The 18,093-nt window shown below is 48.4% G+C and overlaps 1 protein-coding gene across 7 annotated transcripts in view; it reads left to right on the top strand.

Moving 5' to 3' along the window:
- The window catches only part of MEGF6 (multiple EGF like domains 6), a 254,375-nt gene that overhangs the window by 223,669 nt on the left and 12,613 nt on the right, over positions 1-18,093 (top strand). For all 7 annotated transcript variants that reach the window (XM_084651674.1, XM_084651673.1, XM_084651677.1 and 4 more), the window contains 9 exons: positions 2,278-2,403; positions 4,950-5,081; positions 6,134-6,262; positions 6,706-6,837; positions 7,749-7,877; positions 10,286-10,414; positions 12,242-12,370; positions 14,752-14,880; positions 15,760-15,888. In XM_084651674.1, coding sequence (XP_084507800.1) covers positions 2,278-2,403; positions 4,950-5,081; positions 6,134-6,262; positions 6,706-6,837; positions 7,749-7,877; positions 10,286-10,414; positions 12,242-12,370; positions 14,752-14,880; positions 15,760-15,888 — 1,164 coding nt within the window. The remainder of the gene's footprint in view (positions 1-2,277; positions 2,404-4,949; positions 5,082-6,133; positions 6,263-6,705; positions 6,838-7,748; positions 7,878-10,285; positions 10,415-12,241; positions 12,371-14,751; positions 14,881-15,759; positions 15,889-18,093) is intronic.

Here is an 18,093-nt window from a genome sequence, read left to right as displayed (position 1 = left end):
TGCAGTTCTTGCCCTCTTTCTCTGATATTCTGCCCTCCTTGCCAAATCTACGAGAGTTTCAGGAATCTACCAGAGGAGATGCAGAAAACCTTTGCAAAGTTTGTGCTTCACTACAGGGTTCCTAGCTTCCAATCACCTGGGAAGCAGGGGTCCTTCCTAAGGTCACTGGTGGTCTCAGATCTTCCATATGGCAGAGAACTGTGCTGCCTCTGGAGCCACTGAGCTAGTCCAGAGGTTGGAAATGTCAATCAGGAGATGCTTTTTGAAAGAATAAAGAATGGAGCTAAAGTCCTCAGGGAAGAGTCCTAGGAAATAACACAAATATTTTCATAGAAATAATAGGCTCTTGACTCTTGTTTGGATCTGGAAACTATTAAAGAGCGAAGACAAGCATCTGCCACCCATTAGCAAAGAAGAGAAACATTAGAAAACTCTGCAGTGTTGCTTTAAATCTCTGAACATGTGCGGGGGTTTTTCCCCCTCCATCTTTTGTGAGTGTCAGTGTGTTACAATGCTTGAGTCTTATGAAAGGCTGGGGCACGTGTACAAACACATTCCAAGCCTGGAGCTCTCCTCAGAGATTCAAATAGGATTTAAGGATCTTTAACTTTGAGGCACTCGGTCTATGTGGGACTTAATTACTAAAGCAGATCATTCTGCAAAAAACCAAAATCTGGCTTTCCCAAACAAGCCTCGCACAGTGAGCAAAGGAAATGAAAATGTGCGTTCCTCTTGTGCATGATAATTCTCTTGCTCGCTTTGCATTACATTATCCATTGTCGACAGTGCTGACTCATAAAAATTGGACTCTGTAATGTCTGAGAACTTCGGTCTTCGACTTAGAGGTGTGGTTTTTTTTTTTTTTTTGGACTTCGGGTTAGGCAATGATTTGGGAGAGTCGAGGTTTGACTCATCTGAAAATAGTGTTCTGGCGTGCAAGTGTGTGCACATCTGCCCTCTAGTGGACGGGAGGTCAGATGTGCTGAGGTGTTGAAAGCCACTTCTGTAGCTCAAGGGGTGAGGCATGCAGTTATGGAGGGTCTTAGGGCTATTCCTCTTGGCACTTGCATGGGGTTAACTGACGTCAGTGGTGTCTGTTTGTGTGCCAGTGTGCGTCCATTTTACGTGTGACTCAGTATAAGCCTGGGGGCTTCTTGCACGGCATTCGCCTTCCTATCGTATCCTGCAGCGATATCATAATGTTGAATTGAGGCCGTCGCAATCATTTTGATGGCAAGAGACTGATTTGACAAATGAATGGTTGCGACTTCTCCACATATTGTACAGTTGAGGCAGGAAATCCCTGACCCAAACAGAAATATCCTCCTTAATTGCTAAGGGAACACAGGAAAAACTAGCCATGTGAACATCCTTCCCGTCCTCCCTTAGTTTACTGTGTTTTTGGTTTTGGGGGGGAATTCTCCTTTAGCTTCCCTGAGCATTAAGATTTAGCCATAGGTAAATTTGACAGACATTTCATTGGTCGGATTACAGAAACAAGATGCCAGAAAATGGGTCAGTTGTGTTTCAGTACAAGGGAACCACTGACATGAGGTCCTCCATGGTTCCAGGCCAGGAAGGAATGTGGGCTGGTTTACAGACAATGCCCAGTCTTGGTGGAAATACACTAAAGGTGCTAAAATCTGGCAGCTCCTGCCTGTGGATGAATGTTTGTGCTCTGGGTGACCTCTAATAAGGACACTTTGCAGGCAGCAAACCATAGGCAGCAGGGGAGGGCGGTTTGGCCTCAAATGGTAGTTACTGAACACATGAGCTTTCCTGTGAAAGGGCAGGTAGCAATAGAGGAGCTCATTTCAAATAGAAAAACTGTGTGGTGCTGTGAAATTTCTGTGCTGCCTCCTTGTCAGGGACCTCTCACTGTGGGCCTGGTGGGTAGGGTGAGGTCTGGAGGGGGGAGGAGGGCATGATGGCTAGGGTGAATGACAGCGTGGCCACACACACACCCCACTAAGACATATTCCCTCTGCAGCATGGAGCGCATCAGCGGCTGTGTCTGGTCCTGTGTTCACGCCACCCTCCCCAGCTCCTCAGCAATATGCAGTGTGGTTATGCTCCTTTCCAGTGGAGGGAGCCATTTCCCCTCTCCACTTCTGACACATGCACCGGGAAACAGCCATAATGTGACCCCACAGAGTCAGGGAAGAGGTATCTCTTTTGTGATGACGTGAGGGATCTGAGCTGTGATTGGCTGAAAGTCTTCTCTTGGAAAATGTGTCATAGTGAAGTGTGATTTCTCCTCCATTATTTTAACTGTAGAGTGCCCAGAAGGGAAGTTTGGGGTTAACTGTTTACAATCCTGTTCCTGTGGCAGCTCCCCCTGCGACCGGCTCACTGGGAAGTGCATCTGTTTGCCGGGTAGAACAGGACTTGACTGTGGCCGAGGTGAGAAGGCAAGAGGTGTGGCTGCGGGTGGTGGGGGGAGAGTTAAACTGTCCATTTGGGGGGTTCTTTTTCTTTTGTTAAAGAGGTTTTACAAACCTCCTGCAAATAGATTGTGAGAAAGTGTAAAAAAAAAAAAAAAAAAAAGGCAGCATTATTCTTGTGTCCAAGACACTGACAATAAAACAAGCTAGTCGAGGTTCATTGTCCAAGCTGAATGACGTGTAAGCAAGTGAGGAATGAAAAGTGAATTGGAGTTTCCAGGTGTTGAAGTCTAAGGAATTTTTCTTTACAGATGGATATTTTCTTTTTTTTATCATCCTCACCATGTCCCTTTAATGTCTGGAAGACCAGAGATCCCTAAATAAAAAAGTTAGCTACAACAGCTGGAAGATATTAGTCATATTGAAATGTCTTAGTTCTAATAGCTTGACTGAGCAATATAAGACACACATGTACGGCACTTAATAGTTCCCCCCAGCCATTGGAGGGTCTTGCTATCACTTTAAGAAGGATGCTTGACTCAGCTTTAGCACTTCTCAGCTTCTTGGCTCCTTTTTGGAACTAAATGCAAATCTTAGGAATGCTGAGCAAGATCTCTGTCTAGCAACGTGAAGAAACCATCTTGCCTGAATGCTGACCACCTGCTTAAAACATTTTCTTACTGAGGAGCAGGTCAGAACTCACTAATTGTAAGATCAAGCAGCAAGAAACACATTGGAAAGTGCTTGGGCTAGCCTAGGTTGCAGAATTATGTGCTTGCATAAAGCAGGCAAGAAAGCAAACCTATCTCAATGCACAGCAAAAGCAAGTGGTTAGCTCTTACAATTTTAGGATGCCATTGTGGGGAGTGCTGAGCACCATCAGTTCCCATTGAACCCAGTGGGAATGGATGGAAAGCAGCATCATGCAGAAGGCATGCAGGATCAGGCCCTTTTTTAGTGCCCGTAAGCGGCTGGCCTGCTTTACCGTGTGTCCCTCACATAGTTGATGCTGGGCTTCAGGTGCACCAGCTGCCTGCACGCAGTCAGTGCGTTGTGAAGGTTCAGTTCCTTACTCAGCAGCTGCTTTGGGATTCCTAGAGACTCCAAGTGCTAGGGAAAACTTGGTTCAGCCTATTCGACCTCAGTAACTCTGGCTGGAATTCTGTGTCACTGTAAATCCCCTGGCACTGGATGAATTGTTCTTTCTGAAGCAGTGGCATTTGAGATTCCCAGCAATGTGGCTTTGATGAAGAACTGGTGGGTTAGGGCTTGTGCACACAAACTGTCATTTTCATCTAGAATATCAGAAGAAAAACAAGCAAAACAGGTGAAGAAAACAAACAGAGCCTGCTAATGCATGGAACAAGCAAAGTGGATTCAGAAAACCAGCTCAGGAATTAATAGCATTTGCTGTGGGGGAGGCAGCATTGCTGAGTTTGTAGAGACAATGTACCTGATTCCACTCCCGGTATGGAACGGTGCAGCAGAGAGAACGTTTTGGCTGGTAAGGGAAGAAGATTCCAGACAGACAGGAGTAGTGCAGGATGATGGCATTCGTAGAGACTCCGTTGTCATAAAGATAACTGGCCCCAAGAGCTGGGATGCGTGTAGTCTGTCCCCCAGCTCCATACTGAAAGAAAGGAAATTCAGATCACGAGAGCACAAGCCTCACTTAAGTCATAAAGAAACAATAAAATAAACCTGTCTCTTTAGTTCTTTTTAAATGGCTTTGTGGCATGGTTCCCAGGGCTTGCAGGCACCCCAGGGCTGTAATATTTGAAAGAATGCTCTGGAATCAAAGAAACAGATTTCCCAGCTCGTTCCCATTTACATTGACGTTGTTCAAACTCCTGGAAAGATTGCCTGGTGGGCGAAGAAAAGGCTTGTTAAGTTTAACTGTGTGACTTCAGTGCTGCCTTTCTAATGTCATTAACTTCCCTCCCTTTTCTGGAGTAGGACCCAGGGATCCAGGTAGTAAGGAAAAAAGCTTAATTTAAAGTAAATAACAATAAAACTCCCTGGAGAATGTAAACCGGGTGAATACTCTCTCTGAAAGCATTTGAATGAGGGTGGGGTTCTGTCCAGGAATGTGGGCTGGTGGATGAGAGATGGGGGTCGGGGGGTGGGGGGGAAACAGATTTGAAAACTCGTTAGTGGTTTTTGGGGCATCTTTTGTTCGTGGCATTTGCTTTTCCTGTCCCCAGGCCCTGATGTGAGGAGCAGCAGTAACAGCAAGGGTGAGAAAGGTGTAGAGTGGGCAGCATGGTGGTCTTCAGCCATTTCCTAGTGGACGGGTGTCCGCATTGCGGTTGGTACTAATTGCCACCGTATTAGTATTCTCAGCAGAATGGGTTCCATCCCCAGGGGTGGCCTCTCCAAGGCGGGATTGCATGCACTGGCTGCACAGAAGCTTGCCCTCTCCCTGCCCTTACTACACCAGCTCTGTGGAGAAAGGGAGCGTGTTATCCTCCAGGGCTCTGGAGCTGGCGTCTTTCCCCAGCACTAGCTGCCTTTTGGAATAATGAGTGGAGATTCCTCTGGCATCCATCTCTGTCTGTGCTTCAGCTTGCCCCGATGGCCGCTGGGGAGTGGGCTGCCAGGAGATCTGCCTGGAGTGTGAGAACGACGCCAGCTGTGACCCGGCCACGGGTGCCTGCCTGTGTCCACCTGGGTACATTGGCAGTCGCTGCCAGGAGGGTAAGTGGGGACATTTAAGGCTGGATTTGTTCCATCTCAGTGAATGCGCGTGGGTGGTGATCACTAGGATTCCTACAGGTGTGGCCTGGACTATCCTACTTATTGATCTGAGCCTGTGGTTATCTGTCACCACTGAGCTAAAGAAGAAACAGCGCTTAGCATTTTACATCCTGGAGTGCCGGGCGTTAGCTGGTGTCCTTGCAGCTCCTACGAGCTACCACGGGTCCCTTTTGTAGGGACTATGTCTACGCTAGGAGGACTATACCAGCGTCGCTGCAGTGCCGTAACCCCATAGTGGAGGTGCAGCCTACAGCAACAGAAGGGATTTTTCTGTTGGTGTAGGAACACCGCCTCCCCAAGTGATGGTAGCTTCTGTCGACAGAGTTGGGGGTGAGGTTGGCATAGCTACGTCAGCCAGGGCTGTGCATTTCTCACACCCCTAACTGCAGGGGTGCTGGAACCATTTTTACAGTGGGGGAGCGGAGAGCCATTGACCCAAAGTGCAAACCCCGTATACGATGGAAACCATTTCAAGCTGGGGGTGCAGCAGCACCCTCCCCCACCGCACCCTTAGTTCCAACACCTGTGCCTGACTGATGTCACTATGTTGACCTAAATTTTAAACGTAGCCTACGCCTGGGAAACCAAGGTACCAAGAAGTTGTGCAGCTGGCCCAGAGTCACACAGTGAGTCAGTTCCTGGGGCCCGGTGCTCTGCTCAGACAATCCCTCTGTGGTCTGGCAGTGGTATGGAGCTAAAGTCTAGCTGCTTGCAGGTAAGTGGCTTAATCCTCCTCCTTGTCTGATGTATGGAAGGAAGCAGTAATGCCAGAAGGAATGCAGCTCCTCAGGGCAGGTTCCTGGACCTGGTCAGCCCAGGCGGGAGCATCAGGCAAGCAGGGTTTTTAAAGCATGTGGCTGGGCCAATCTTGATGGCCCTGCACTAGAGCCATGCTGGAAATCAGGGTGTGTAACACCACACGCTGCCTGTCAAAAATGTAACTACTGCACCGTTTGCAGCAGTTTGCTCTTAATATCTCTCTTCCCTTGCAGTGTGTCCAGCTGGCTGGTTTGGGCCAGGCTGCCAGATGAGATGTAGCTGTGGGAATGATGGATATTGTCACCCGGTGACAGGGAAATGTAGCTGTGCCCCTGGCTGGACTGGGGATAACTGCAGGAGAGGTACAGCACTCTTCGTGTGCCATGGACACTGTGTGGAGGGCACCTCTCAGTGTATGTTCGCTTTCATGTGTCTCTGTTCTGTCTGTGCAACTGTCTGTCACAGCCCCTCTGCCTACCTGCCCTCCCTCTCTCCTTCCGTGTCCTTTGTGGGGATTCAAGCTGCACAAAGGACCCTGTACAAAATGCAGTGGTACCCTGTGTTACCTTATCCCCTAGTATCAGAGGGATAACCTTGTTCGTCTGTATCCACAAAAACAACGAGGAGTTGCATCTGAAGAAGTGGGGGTTTTTTACCCACGAAAGCTTAGGCCCAAATAAGCCGTGCCCATTGATGGAAGCCACATGCATCCAGAGGAGAGAAGAAAAGCCCCTTCTCCCCCATGTCCTTGCCCAGCTGAGCAAAGGGCACTGCCATTCACGGCATGGTCTCTCCTCTGTTTCAGCCTGTGACGCTGGCCACTGGGGCCCAGATTGTGCTAACACTTGCAACTGCAGCAACAGTGACGGAAGTTGCAATATGAGGACAGGACAGTGCGTTTGTGAAGCCGGCTCTACGGGACTCCGTTGTGATCAGAGTGAGTGTTGTCGGCAGGCTGGTCTAGCCCTTGGGTTCCAGGCTGGAGCGCTCAGCCAAGCTGAACTCTATTAGCTTTTATGGTAGGAAAAGATGCTGGCCTGGCAGCCCTGCTGAGTGAAGCCCTCTGCTTATCCACAATGGTTAAAGCACAGGTAGAAGCAGGGCCAGCTTCCCCCATGATGGCACATCTGTTGGGGTGGGGCTCGTTCTTTTCCCAGGCCTGGTCTCTTTGCTGATGCGGTAGAACACGAGAGTTACGAACTGACCGGTTAACCACTCCCCTCATTTGGAACCAGAAGTATGCGATCAGGCAGCAGCCGAGACCAAAAGAAAAAAGCAAATACTGTACAGTGCTCTGTTAAATGTAAACGGCTACAAAAAAACGGGGGGAGAAAGTTTAAAAAAAAAAGATTTGACAAGGTGTCACGGAGTCACCGGCTGATGCTCTGGAGCTACTCCATACGAAGCCAGTCAGGACTCTAAGGTACGAAACTGATTCTGGGCTTGTTTCATTTAAATGAAGATGGTTAAAAGCAGCATTTTTCTTCTGCATAGTAAAGTTTCAGAGCTGTATTAAATCAATGTTCAATTGTGAACTTTTGAAAGAACAACCCTAACGTTTTGTTCAGAGTTATGAACAGCCTCCATTCCCGAGGCGTTCGTATGAGGTTCTACTGTATTACCAATGAGTGCCAGCTGTGATTGGTGTTTTGGTGACATGGATCTGTTCCCTAAGTCCTGGAGCAGAGACCACCAGTCCACTGCAAACAACCAGCCATCAGATAGCGCTGCTTTCATTCACTGCTGCCCTCACTCGGCAGGGTCTGAACCAGCGGCCTCACGTAGCCTCGTAAATGACCCTGATTGGAAGGACACTCTTGTCAACGTTGGTTGCCTTGTATTTGCTAGAGTGTCCTGAAGGATGGTTTGGGCTAAGCTGCCGACACCGGTGTCAGTGTCACAACGGAGCTGTCTGTGACCACGTCAGTGGGGCGTGCACTTGCAGCCCTGGCTGGAGCGGGACATTCTGTGAGCGTGGTGAGTACGCTGGTTTTGCTCCTTAAGGAGAGCTAAGGAACCTGTCATGTCTAATGAAGTCTCCATGTCACTGGGAATTGTGCAGGACCTCCTACTGGAAGTGTTGGCAAGAAGCACCCAGCAGAGCTGTGGGGACTATTGCACTGTCCCAGGCTGGCCCCAAAGTTTAATTCTGGAAATAACAGGTTCATACAAACAAGTGAATGATGGTGCATGTAAACAAGGAGCCTCCCTGTTTGCACATGCATGTGGGTATGTTCTGGCAGCATGAAGGCTATCTGATTTTTGCATGGTGCATGCATTTGAAAAGGGTAGCTCTGCACTTCCTGTTTCCCACTAAGATTGAAAGAGCCAACAAAAGTCCTCTCACCTTATCTCCCACCTGGTCAGATGCAAGGAACACCAATCTCACAGCAAGGTATCCCACTCCACGCGGGTTGGGTACTTTGTCAAAGGTCCCATTTTTGGGGTATTTATCCAAATCAAGCTGATGAACGTTTGGAGAGTCCCATCTTCAGCTGTAAGTGCCTTGGGGCAGGGACCATCTTTGTCATTATGTGCTTGTCCAATGAGTGCCCCATCCTTGATTAGGGTCTTTAGGCTACCTCAATACTAATAGCCCATTACTGGTCCAAAGCTTCTAATTATGGTGGCTAAACCCCACAGCCTTAACATCCATCAATGTATTTGTAAAACAATTCACTAACTAAAAGCATCTGCAGTTTTGAACAATCCTCTGAGATTTGCCAAAGATTCAGACTGACACTAACATGTTTGTCTGCTCCCAAGGGAGATCACTGAAGAAGCAGATAATCCCCACGCACCACTTTTTCTCTTAGTCACAAACCTGGGCCAGTTTTGCTTTTCCAGCATGTCCCTAGTTCCACGCCTTGCAAACAGCCACCTGCAATAAGCACAGTAACGTGGGTTTTATACAGTGAAAACCAAATAATTGAAAAACTCCCTCCCGAGTTGAGTGAGACCTTGAAGAGGCCATTTCAGTTCAGACCAGGATTTTGCTGTAGAGCTTTGAGCCCCATGGTTTTACGGTGGATACTGCAACACCCCCCCCCCCCCTTAGTGATGGCTAGAGGACAGCCCACTCACATTACGAAGGGAACACCAAGAGCTGGCAGCTGCTTTGACGACAGTTTTGTGTCGGGGGTGCGAGACGGGAAGGAGGTGAGTTTTAGTCTGCCAGCAACCACGCAGCCCTGGAAGGCAGAAGGGGAGCCCATTTCACAGCCAAAGGGAAGAGACCATTAGGCCCTGAGACGAGCGCTTGGCTATGTTCTCATTCCGATTGGAGCCCTAAATACACAAGAGAAAGGTCGAAGGGGGATTTGTAGTTTTTATGGGACAGGAAATGTATCCCACCAATGAACCATGAAGTGAGTTCTCGCTACACAGGTGGGATAAACCATAGCACTGAATATGCAGGAACAAACATTCCTCCAGTCTTCCTGCCCAGTTTGTAATATGTCAATACAAGAGTTTTACAGTATTGTTAACAGCTGCCAACCAAGGATCTCCAAACAGGTTATAAACAGGAATGAATGAAACCTCACCCCCTGCAACTTAGGGCTTGTCTACACAAACACTCTAGTTTGCAACACATGCAGTGTGAATCTGCCATACATTATTCCCATGTGGACCATGCTGACTCATACTAATAGTTCCTTCCTGTGCTTTGATCTACACCATTGCAAAGAGGGGTAGATAAAGTACACTAGGGAACTGTTCTTGCCCATCAGCAGAGTCCACACGCAGGCAAGTGCATGGTAGATTCACACCCCAGCTTGCTGTGAATTAAGTGTTTGTGTAGACAAGCCCACAGTATCGTTCTTATATCAATAGGGAAATGGAGGCACAGAGAGGATAAATGACTTCTCAAGATCTGAGGGTGAAATTCACCCATGCACAAAGAGCTAGCACAAGGTCCTTGCAACAAGACTTAAGTGGTAAATAGTCTTTGCATGGCTCACCCACAGATAGTGAGCTAGAGTGGGGAACAAAACCCAGAAATCTGGACTCCTAGTCCTCTGCTTTAACCAGTCAACACAGCTTAATTCTCAGATACTGTGTTGATTAATATAGTTATATTAATATAGAAAAATAAACTTGTTTGATAGGATAATCTGGGGCACTAACACAAGTGTCTCGAATAACCAGCCCTTGCTTTCTGTGGGACATGGCTCTCTTATGGCAGTACCCTGCAGTTCCAAGTTTGAATCGTGTCATGGTGTGAGGGTGTACATTTTTTATGAAGTTGCTACAAATCCATTTGCAAAGCACTTTATTAGCAGAATGAGCTATTGTGTAATGTCCCTCTCTCCTTGGGAGATTTCCAGCCTTCTGCACACCCCGACGATTATACAAACATTTCTGGACTTTTTCTGTTTTCCCAGCCTGTCCCGATGGATTTTATGGACTGGAGTGTCAGAAAACCTGCACATGTCTGAACGGAGCCCGCTGTGATCATGTGACAGGGCGCTGCACGTGTCCCACCGGCTGGATTGGCCTTAACTGTAACCAGAGTAGGTGCCGAGGTTATACCATTAAATCTATCCCAATAGAGGATTCCCATTTGCAGACCACTAGTGCCTTTGAAGATGAACTTGGTCAGAGACAGCTTGCAGTCAATCATACAGTATCCTTGTTTCTTTGTCCTGGCACGTGATCCAAAGAGATTGGTGTCTGCATTTCTTTTGCTGCTTATTCCCACCTCTGTTGCTTTCATGCCACAGAAAGGAGTGTGATGTCAGGGAGGGAGTAAGCAGCAGGAGTTGATGGATGCTGATTGAGGAGTTAAACCCTGGGTGGCACTCCTGTCGGATGATACTACATGAGAACAGTAGCCCTTGAAAAGGGACGTACCAGGTACATGGATCAGCTTTGAAGGTGGGTTTTGCCCTTCCATCCAGAAGAACACCAAGTAATTTACAGACGATGGGCCAGATCTCAGGTGGTGTATATCAGCATAGCTTTACTGAAGTCAGTGAACCTGCTCTGATTTGCACCAGCTGAGGATCTGGCTCTATGTATAGGAATCCCATATTCAGTTGAAACTGCTGTGGAAGCTTAGATTGGCTAAAGGTAATTACTCCACCTGGATTTTGTCCAGGATGAAATTGTCACTCTAGTGAATATTTATCAAAGCTTTTCATGAGGTGCCAGCAGCTCTTTAGGAGCTTGTGCGAGTGAAACAAACATTAGGGAGGGGGGAAAAAAGGCTTCTTTCCTGCATGACACACACAGCTTTGCTGTTGCCTTCACATTGGTATGAAGAGTCAACGCAAGTGCTTGTGCCAAAATAATCAAAGACCCTGCTTCAGTCTTGCAGTGATGAAATCCTTCATTCTCAGAGCACTGCTGCAGTAGTAGGAAGGTGGGGTTTCAGACGTAGTTGGAAGGCCGGTCTCAGCACCAGGGTCTCCTGCGACATTGATGGTTTTCACCTTCAAGGGATGCCTGCTGTTTCCACAGATCTTTTCCACTTTTCATCTTCTCTCTCATTTCAGTTGTGCTCTTTATTGGATGCTGAGAACAGCTGTGCCAGCCAGGGAGGGTAAATTGACTCAGAAAAAATAAGCCCCCCTCTCCATGGCCCCCCCAGAGCGTAACCCTTTTCTATAACCCATGCCCATGGGAAGGTTTGGAAATGCTGAGTTAGCTTTTCTTATTTTTACATCTGCCTATTACTGCCAGATTTCAGCTAGGGCCAGATGTGGAAGTGCCAGAATGGGCAGTTCTTGTGCTGCATCTAGCCTGACTGTAATCAGGAAATCCCAAAAGTCCCAGAGAAATCCTGTTCTTCAGTCTATAAAAGTGGGCTAGAAATCTTGCAAGAAGTTCAGAGACACTTTTGACCTGGATCTGAATTGTGCAGCATTTATCTGAAACAGACTCCCAATCTCAGGGAAATTTTGGGGGCAAATTTTGTCTATTTTGCAGTTTACCTCCAAAAGTTTTGAATGGCTCAGTCTCTGTGCCCCTAACTGCAGATAGTAATGAGGTTTGGGGCATCTGTGAAAACAGCTTCCCAATGGATTACCTTCAAAATATCATGGAAAAATAACGTCCATATTTGTGAACTACAACCATATATACAATCTGACTGTTATTTTCTCATGATAGTGTAAAAAAATTTTTTTTAAACACACACACACACACAACACACACACTTTTCATGAGCAGGCATAGCTGGCAGTTAACCTGACCTTCTTGTAACATTTTGGTTGGTGAGGTTGTGGGTTCGTCCCCTTTGTCTTCTCCCAAACAGCTGCATTTCTGAATCAGCAGTAAAAGTCTATGTAACTAATACCTGTTACTTAGTTGTTGTGCCTACTTCTGTTTCCCTGCAGCTTGTAAGGATCACTGGTATGGAGAGAATTGCAGTCAGGCATGCAGCTGCTTTAATGATGCCACCTGTGACCATGTTAGTGGACAGTGTCTCTGTGCGGCTGGATGGACAGGAGCTACCTGCGAGCAGGGTAATACAACATGTGGTCATGTCCTATTCCAGACTGTCTTCTTCCTTGTTGTGGGGAAAAAATCAGCCATTGGAAAAAAAATTCCAAGTGTCTGTGTGAGTTGTAGTTTGAATCAGCCTAGCAGCTGGCTGTGTGGAGTGCTCTGGTGGCATGGTGATGAGCCTGGAACATGGTTCAAATCATCTCCACTTGTGCTGCACATGTTAACTCTCAGTAAGGGCATTCTGGCCTTGATCCAGCAAAGCACTTAGTCCCAAATCAGTGGGACTATAGATGTGCTTACAGTTAAGCATGTGATTACGTGCTTTTTCTGGGTTCCTACAGCAGCTTAACATAATATAAGAACATAAGTACAGCCATACGGGGTCAATCCAATGGTCCATCTAGCCCAGTATCCTGTCTTCCGACAGTGGCCGGTGCCAGATGCTTCAGAGGCAAGGAACAGAACAGGGCAATTTTGAATAATCCATCCTCTGTCATCCAGTCCCAGCTTCTGGCAGCTGGAGGTTTAGCATGCAGAATCAAGCCCTAAAGGAAATTTAGATAATGCAGATATAACCAGTTTTACTTGACTACTACGGTAAACGACAGAGAAGTTGTTCTTCTGCCAAGGCAACTGCGTCCATCCTATGGTTCTTTGGTAGTGAAATTTGGTAGCATTGTCCAGATGTGGAAGAGCAGGGTGTTCTGCAAGTCAAGATTGAAGTCACTGGCTGCCAACCTGTGGCACTAAATTCATACAACTCCCTTTAAAAGTAATGCAGTGTGTTCTGGACTAAACACTCTCCAAAGGCATCTGGTGGACCATTGAGTTGCTTAAATTTCAAGTCATCAAGTTACTGATCCCACAGCCTCCTTATGCAAGGCGCAGACATCCCAAGAAACAGGAGCACGTTCCACTGGATCCTGCAGTGATGTTGGGAGGCTCTATTTGTGACACCCCAGCTTGTTTCTATGGCAGCAGCGTGTGAAGTGGCAAGCACGGGGTTATGGACCTCACTGCAGGAGCAGGAAGGAGAAGAGAAATATCTTCACTAGCAACAAAGCTTTTGCATGAAAATACAGGCCAAGCATAGTTCAGCATCAAGGCTCTTTTCTTCCAAGTTTACTGTGTTATGAAAGACACCCCCCATCCCCCATCTGGCCTTTGGAAAAGCCAAGTTTATAGCAGCCTTGTGCCAAGCTGTGTTTAGATGGTGAGCCAAAACCACCTTCCTTGTTCCTATAAACCTCCAGTCTTCCAACTCACTTGCAGTGCCACGTTTTATTGAGACCTTCTCTAGTGGGACACAGGATTCTAATACATTCCCTCAAACTCACTGTTTTGGGCTCCATGTGCCATTTCCCAGACTAGAGCTGAGGTTCCCAACACCTTTTTTTGCTGCCCCCCATAAGAGTCACATTACAGGGCCTTCCAGGGCAAAAAGTCACTCAACCAGGGGAGTGTGCAGCTCATACCTGGGTTGGCGGCAGGATTCGGTTGGCTCCATCCCTGGAGGTGTCCATGGCAGCGTGGCATGGAGTGGGCCAGTGTTCCTTGCCCTCCTGGAGCCTCTCGCTCCTGCAGGCTCTGGCGGGTTTAAAATACACGGGATTGCAGCTGGCCAGGTGTCCAGGGCAGCAGGGGAGCCCCCAGCAGTGAGAGAGGGGAGGAGAGCAGCAGGCTGCTGCTGAGGCAGGGTGGGGCGGGGCTGAGTGGTCTGGTGGCCCCACCACCTCACGCCCTCTGGCAGACCTCATGCCACCATCACCGCCCCTGCCCACAGATCCTGCCGTGTCTGTTGGTAGGTTCCCACCTGCCTGGCGAGCTTCGGAGGGGTCACTTGGTGTCATTGGAACCACTGCACTGGGACAGAGAGAGGGAGCCAGGCTTGCGTCTACATGTCTGTAGTTGGTGGGAGCTGGAGCTGATCCCTACTTCGCACTCACGGAATGGGAGGAAGCCTCAGGCAGGGCTCAGGAGGTCAAGGCACCACCAAATGGCTAAAGTGGGAGCTGTGGAGAAGCTCGCAGAGGGTGGGGAAAGCGTGGGAGAGAAGAGAGAGTTTACGGTACTGAGAAGATTTTCCATGCACGTGACTCCCTCACCTCTCTGCTGTTTCTCTCCCTCCCTTTCCCCACCCCAGGCCAGTCCCCTGTGACCTGACACCTCTTATATGCAAGTAAAAATGCAGAACCTTCCTGTGGACCCAGCTAGGCAGCCCTCAGGCATTATTGGATTGTGTTCTTGTTACTTATTTCTAGCGGTAGCAGCTCCATTTCATTTCTGTCTACTCCTAACCCCCACTGCCTCCCACGATACGACAGGCCTGATCTCTGCATTGTAAACCTAGTGTCGAGCTGCTTTCTGACTTCGGTCTTTGTCCTGATTTTTCCCCAAGCGTGTCCATATGGTTTCTATGGCACGAACTGCCACCAGCACTGCCTCTGTCGGAACGGCGGAAGGTGTGACCCCGTCACGGGGCACTGCACATGCCTAGAAGGATGGACTGGATTGGCTTGTGAGCTGGGTAAGCAACAGGAGTGGGAGCAGCCTTGTTAACCCCGGGCTGTTGAAACCTGCAGAACGTTTGTTGCACGTTTAACCCTCTCCCAACAAGTTTTCCCTGATTTCACTTCAGTCATTTCATGCCCCAGGATGGCAAGAAAACGGTAATTTGGCCGCAGAAGGATAGCGGGGAGCATTGTTGGGGCTCAAGGAACACAGTTCGAGCCATTTTTTGTATTAAAATATAATGAAAACGGGGCTACCACATTGCCAACAAAAAGCAGCAATGCAGCTTCGGAACATTTTGAGTTTGGTTCCTAATGGTTTTGATGCCTGGCGCAGCACGTGTCTGTGCTCTCTAATCTAATCTACGCTCAGTCAAGACTGCACCCAGGGGGAGGAACACCAGTGGTCAATGGAGCCATAACTCCAGTCCCCAGTCTTAGAACAATCTGGTGATAACAGCAGGGTCATTAGCGTTCTCCCTCTAGAGTATGTCTACACTGCAGCTGGGAATGTGCCTCCCAGCATGGGCAGACAGACATGCACTAGCTTTGCTTGAGATAGAGCGCTAAAAAAGAGCAGTGTGAACACTGGAGCTCCCAGGAAGGTGAGGGCTAGCTGCCCAAGCTCAGACACAGGGATTTGGGCAGGCTCGAACTCAGGCAGCTAGCCCACGTCTCCACCGGAGCGCCAATGTCCACACTGCTATTTTTAGCATGCTAGCTCGAGCAAAGCTAGCACAAGTCTGTCTACTCAGGCTGGGGGCTGCTCCCAGCTCTCGTGTAGACATATCCTTACTTTCTGTCCCCAAGGGGGAGTTGTGGGTTTGTATTTCTGGACTAAGATTCTATTGTGCTATTTCTAAAACCACTTCAGTCAACTCTCTGGCTTCCCCTAGAATGTGCGCAAGGACGGTATGGTGTGGATTGCCAGCAAGCCTGCGACTGCCACAACAGGGGGCTGTGTGACCGTCAGACAGGCCTCTGCATCTGCCGGGCTGGCTGGACTGGGCCGCAGTGCCAAAGCTGTAAGTGAAAGCCACAGGAGCCTACCAATGGTTGTAGCTTCTACTTACCTGCCAGGGCAAGGGAACAGATTTGGCTGGCCTGAGCCCTCCCTCAGATGGAACCTTTCTCAGGTTCAGGGAAGTCTAGTTACCTTGTTTTTTTTTTTAAAAGGCTGCTTTTGATACAACGAGAAAAGCACAAGTCCTCTCTGCTGGAGGTAGCTGATAGTTTGCTTGGTGCATCTGTTGTAGGTGACAGGGCCCAACATTTGGCTTGCACAGCTCAAGAGAAAACAGGCCATGGTTTTAGCTTTGCGAACTCATTCTGCCGGGCGCTGTGCTCCCCTCAAGGTCTGAACAAAAGAAACGTTGTTGGTGCCATTTCCTACGTGTACCTAGTGCGGTACGATCACGAAAAGGCCACGTCCCTTCCCAGAGATCCCAAAGTGTCACCCTGCTCCCCGTGAAGTGAATAGCAAACCTGCAGGAGCAGACCCTGAATTAGACTGATACACAGCCTGCCCCTGATGGCAATGGAAGCAGATGGCAATGGAAGGCAAGGTGAAGCTGAAATGTCATAGGAAAACCTCCACCTGACCCAAGACTTTAATAGCTTTATGCTGCTCCAGATCACCTTCCCTCCTCCCCCTTTCCAGCTTCTGAGCTTACTCGCTACTGGAACCGCTGTGCAGACCCAGAATGCCTGGCTTCTGTCCTAAGCCCCAGCAAGCTCGTAGGTCTGCCTTCCGCAGGCCTCATATTCAGCTTATCTACAGACTTTACTAAGTACCCTGGCAATCCCTTTGCTATTAGCTAGTGTTGAAAGGGGAGCCTCAGGGACTGGATCAAGTCCCAGAAGATCAGCAAAGGGGAGCCCCTCCCCTCCCAGAAGTCCCAGCAGCCACAGCAAATGTAGCCCACTGTGAAGGGGGTTATTAGACTGAGGCTGGTAATCAGCTGAAGCCGTGGGCGTGAGTGACTTGTCTGCTGCAGTCATTCCCACCCTCAGCAGCATGGCTAGGAAAGGCCCTGACATTTACAAGGTGTTGACTGTGTCACTGTTTTGGTTCTAGGCTCTTGTAGGTAATGTGGGGGTGTGGCTGCTTTGTTCCCTGGATCATTAGCAGGAAGCAGACTGTGGCCTGTAATATGATGTTGCTGGAACATTTCTTAATGTGGGACGAAGGTCAGGCAAGTTTCAAGAGCCGTTTGAGGCTTTGCAAAGCTGAGAAATCCTAATCTTCTCCTTCCCGAGTATCCCTTTCATGAGTATCCCTTTCACTGATGCACTCTCTGGCTGAGTAATGTACGTTACATTATGTGTAGCATTGTCCCGCTCCCTGTCAGCCTCTCTTCACACAGCAGGTCATTCCAGGGCTCTAGTAGCTTTTGTCATCTGTCTCTGAACCCCTTCTATATCTGCTTGATTTTTCACCTCCCATTGTGGGCATTCCATTGATCTGTATAAGGCAGCTCTGGGGGATTTCAGACTCCGATGAAAGCAAGATGTGCTCTTGTGAGGTATCCAACCTCATGGTTAGAAGAAAAGTATCTGAATTTTTGGATTCTGCTCTGAACGGAACCTTCAGAAGCTTCTGAGCCTTCTCCAAGCAGAATATCGAGTGTTCTGCTATGTGGCATTGAGCTCCTCTTGGGCCAGTGTGCGTGAGGGGCCAGGGCAGAATTCTGATGGTGCCAGTGAAATTTATTTTAGTGTTTTCCAGACCTGGATATGGTGTCATGATGCAAATTGCAACCAGCAACACCGGTATATGATTCTGCTTCGCCTTCCAATTAGAAAGTGCAGGGGAGAATTACCCACAAAAGCAAATGCTCAGTGGAAGATTCCAAATGTCTGCTCAGTTCCATAGCCTCCCTGCTTGTTACCCTCACTTATTTTCACTGGACCTTAGCCATCTGGTTCTTGTGTCTGAGGAGAAAAGCAGAGAATGAGATCCGTGCCATGAAGAGGTTTGACTGGACTTGGCGCACCCTCAGTACAGCCTTGAGTACTGTAACGTGAAACACACATCTCACTTAACCGTCCACCATCTTTGGGGACTGGCAGGCACCATCCTTTTGGCTGGGTATTCAAGTCAGCCTCAAGGCACTTTACCAGATCACAGGTCCATGTCACTGTGTTATATAGAACTCTTTGCGCATGACCCTCCTCTAGTCAAGTTGTTGCTTTTCACAGGGCAGCTTGAAGCAAATGGTCATCATAAC

The sequence above is a fragment of the Lepidochelys olivacea genome (assembly GCF_965140295.1).
Source record: "Lepidochelys olivacea isolate rLepOli2 genome assembly, chromosome: 18".
NCBI lineage: Eukaryota > Metazoa > Chordata > Testudines > Cheloniidae > Lepidochelys > Lepidochelys olivacea.
The sequence above is the reverse complement of the archived record's forward strand: the minus strand, read 5'-3'. Positions and strand labels throughout refer to the sequence as shown.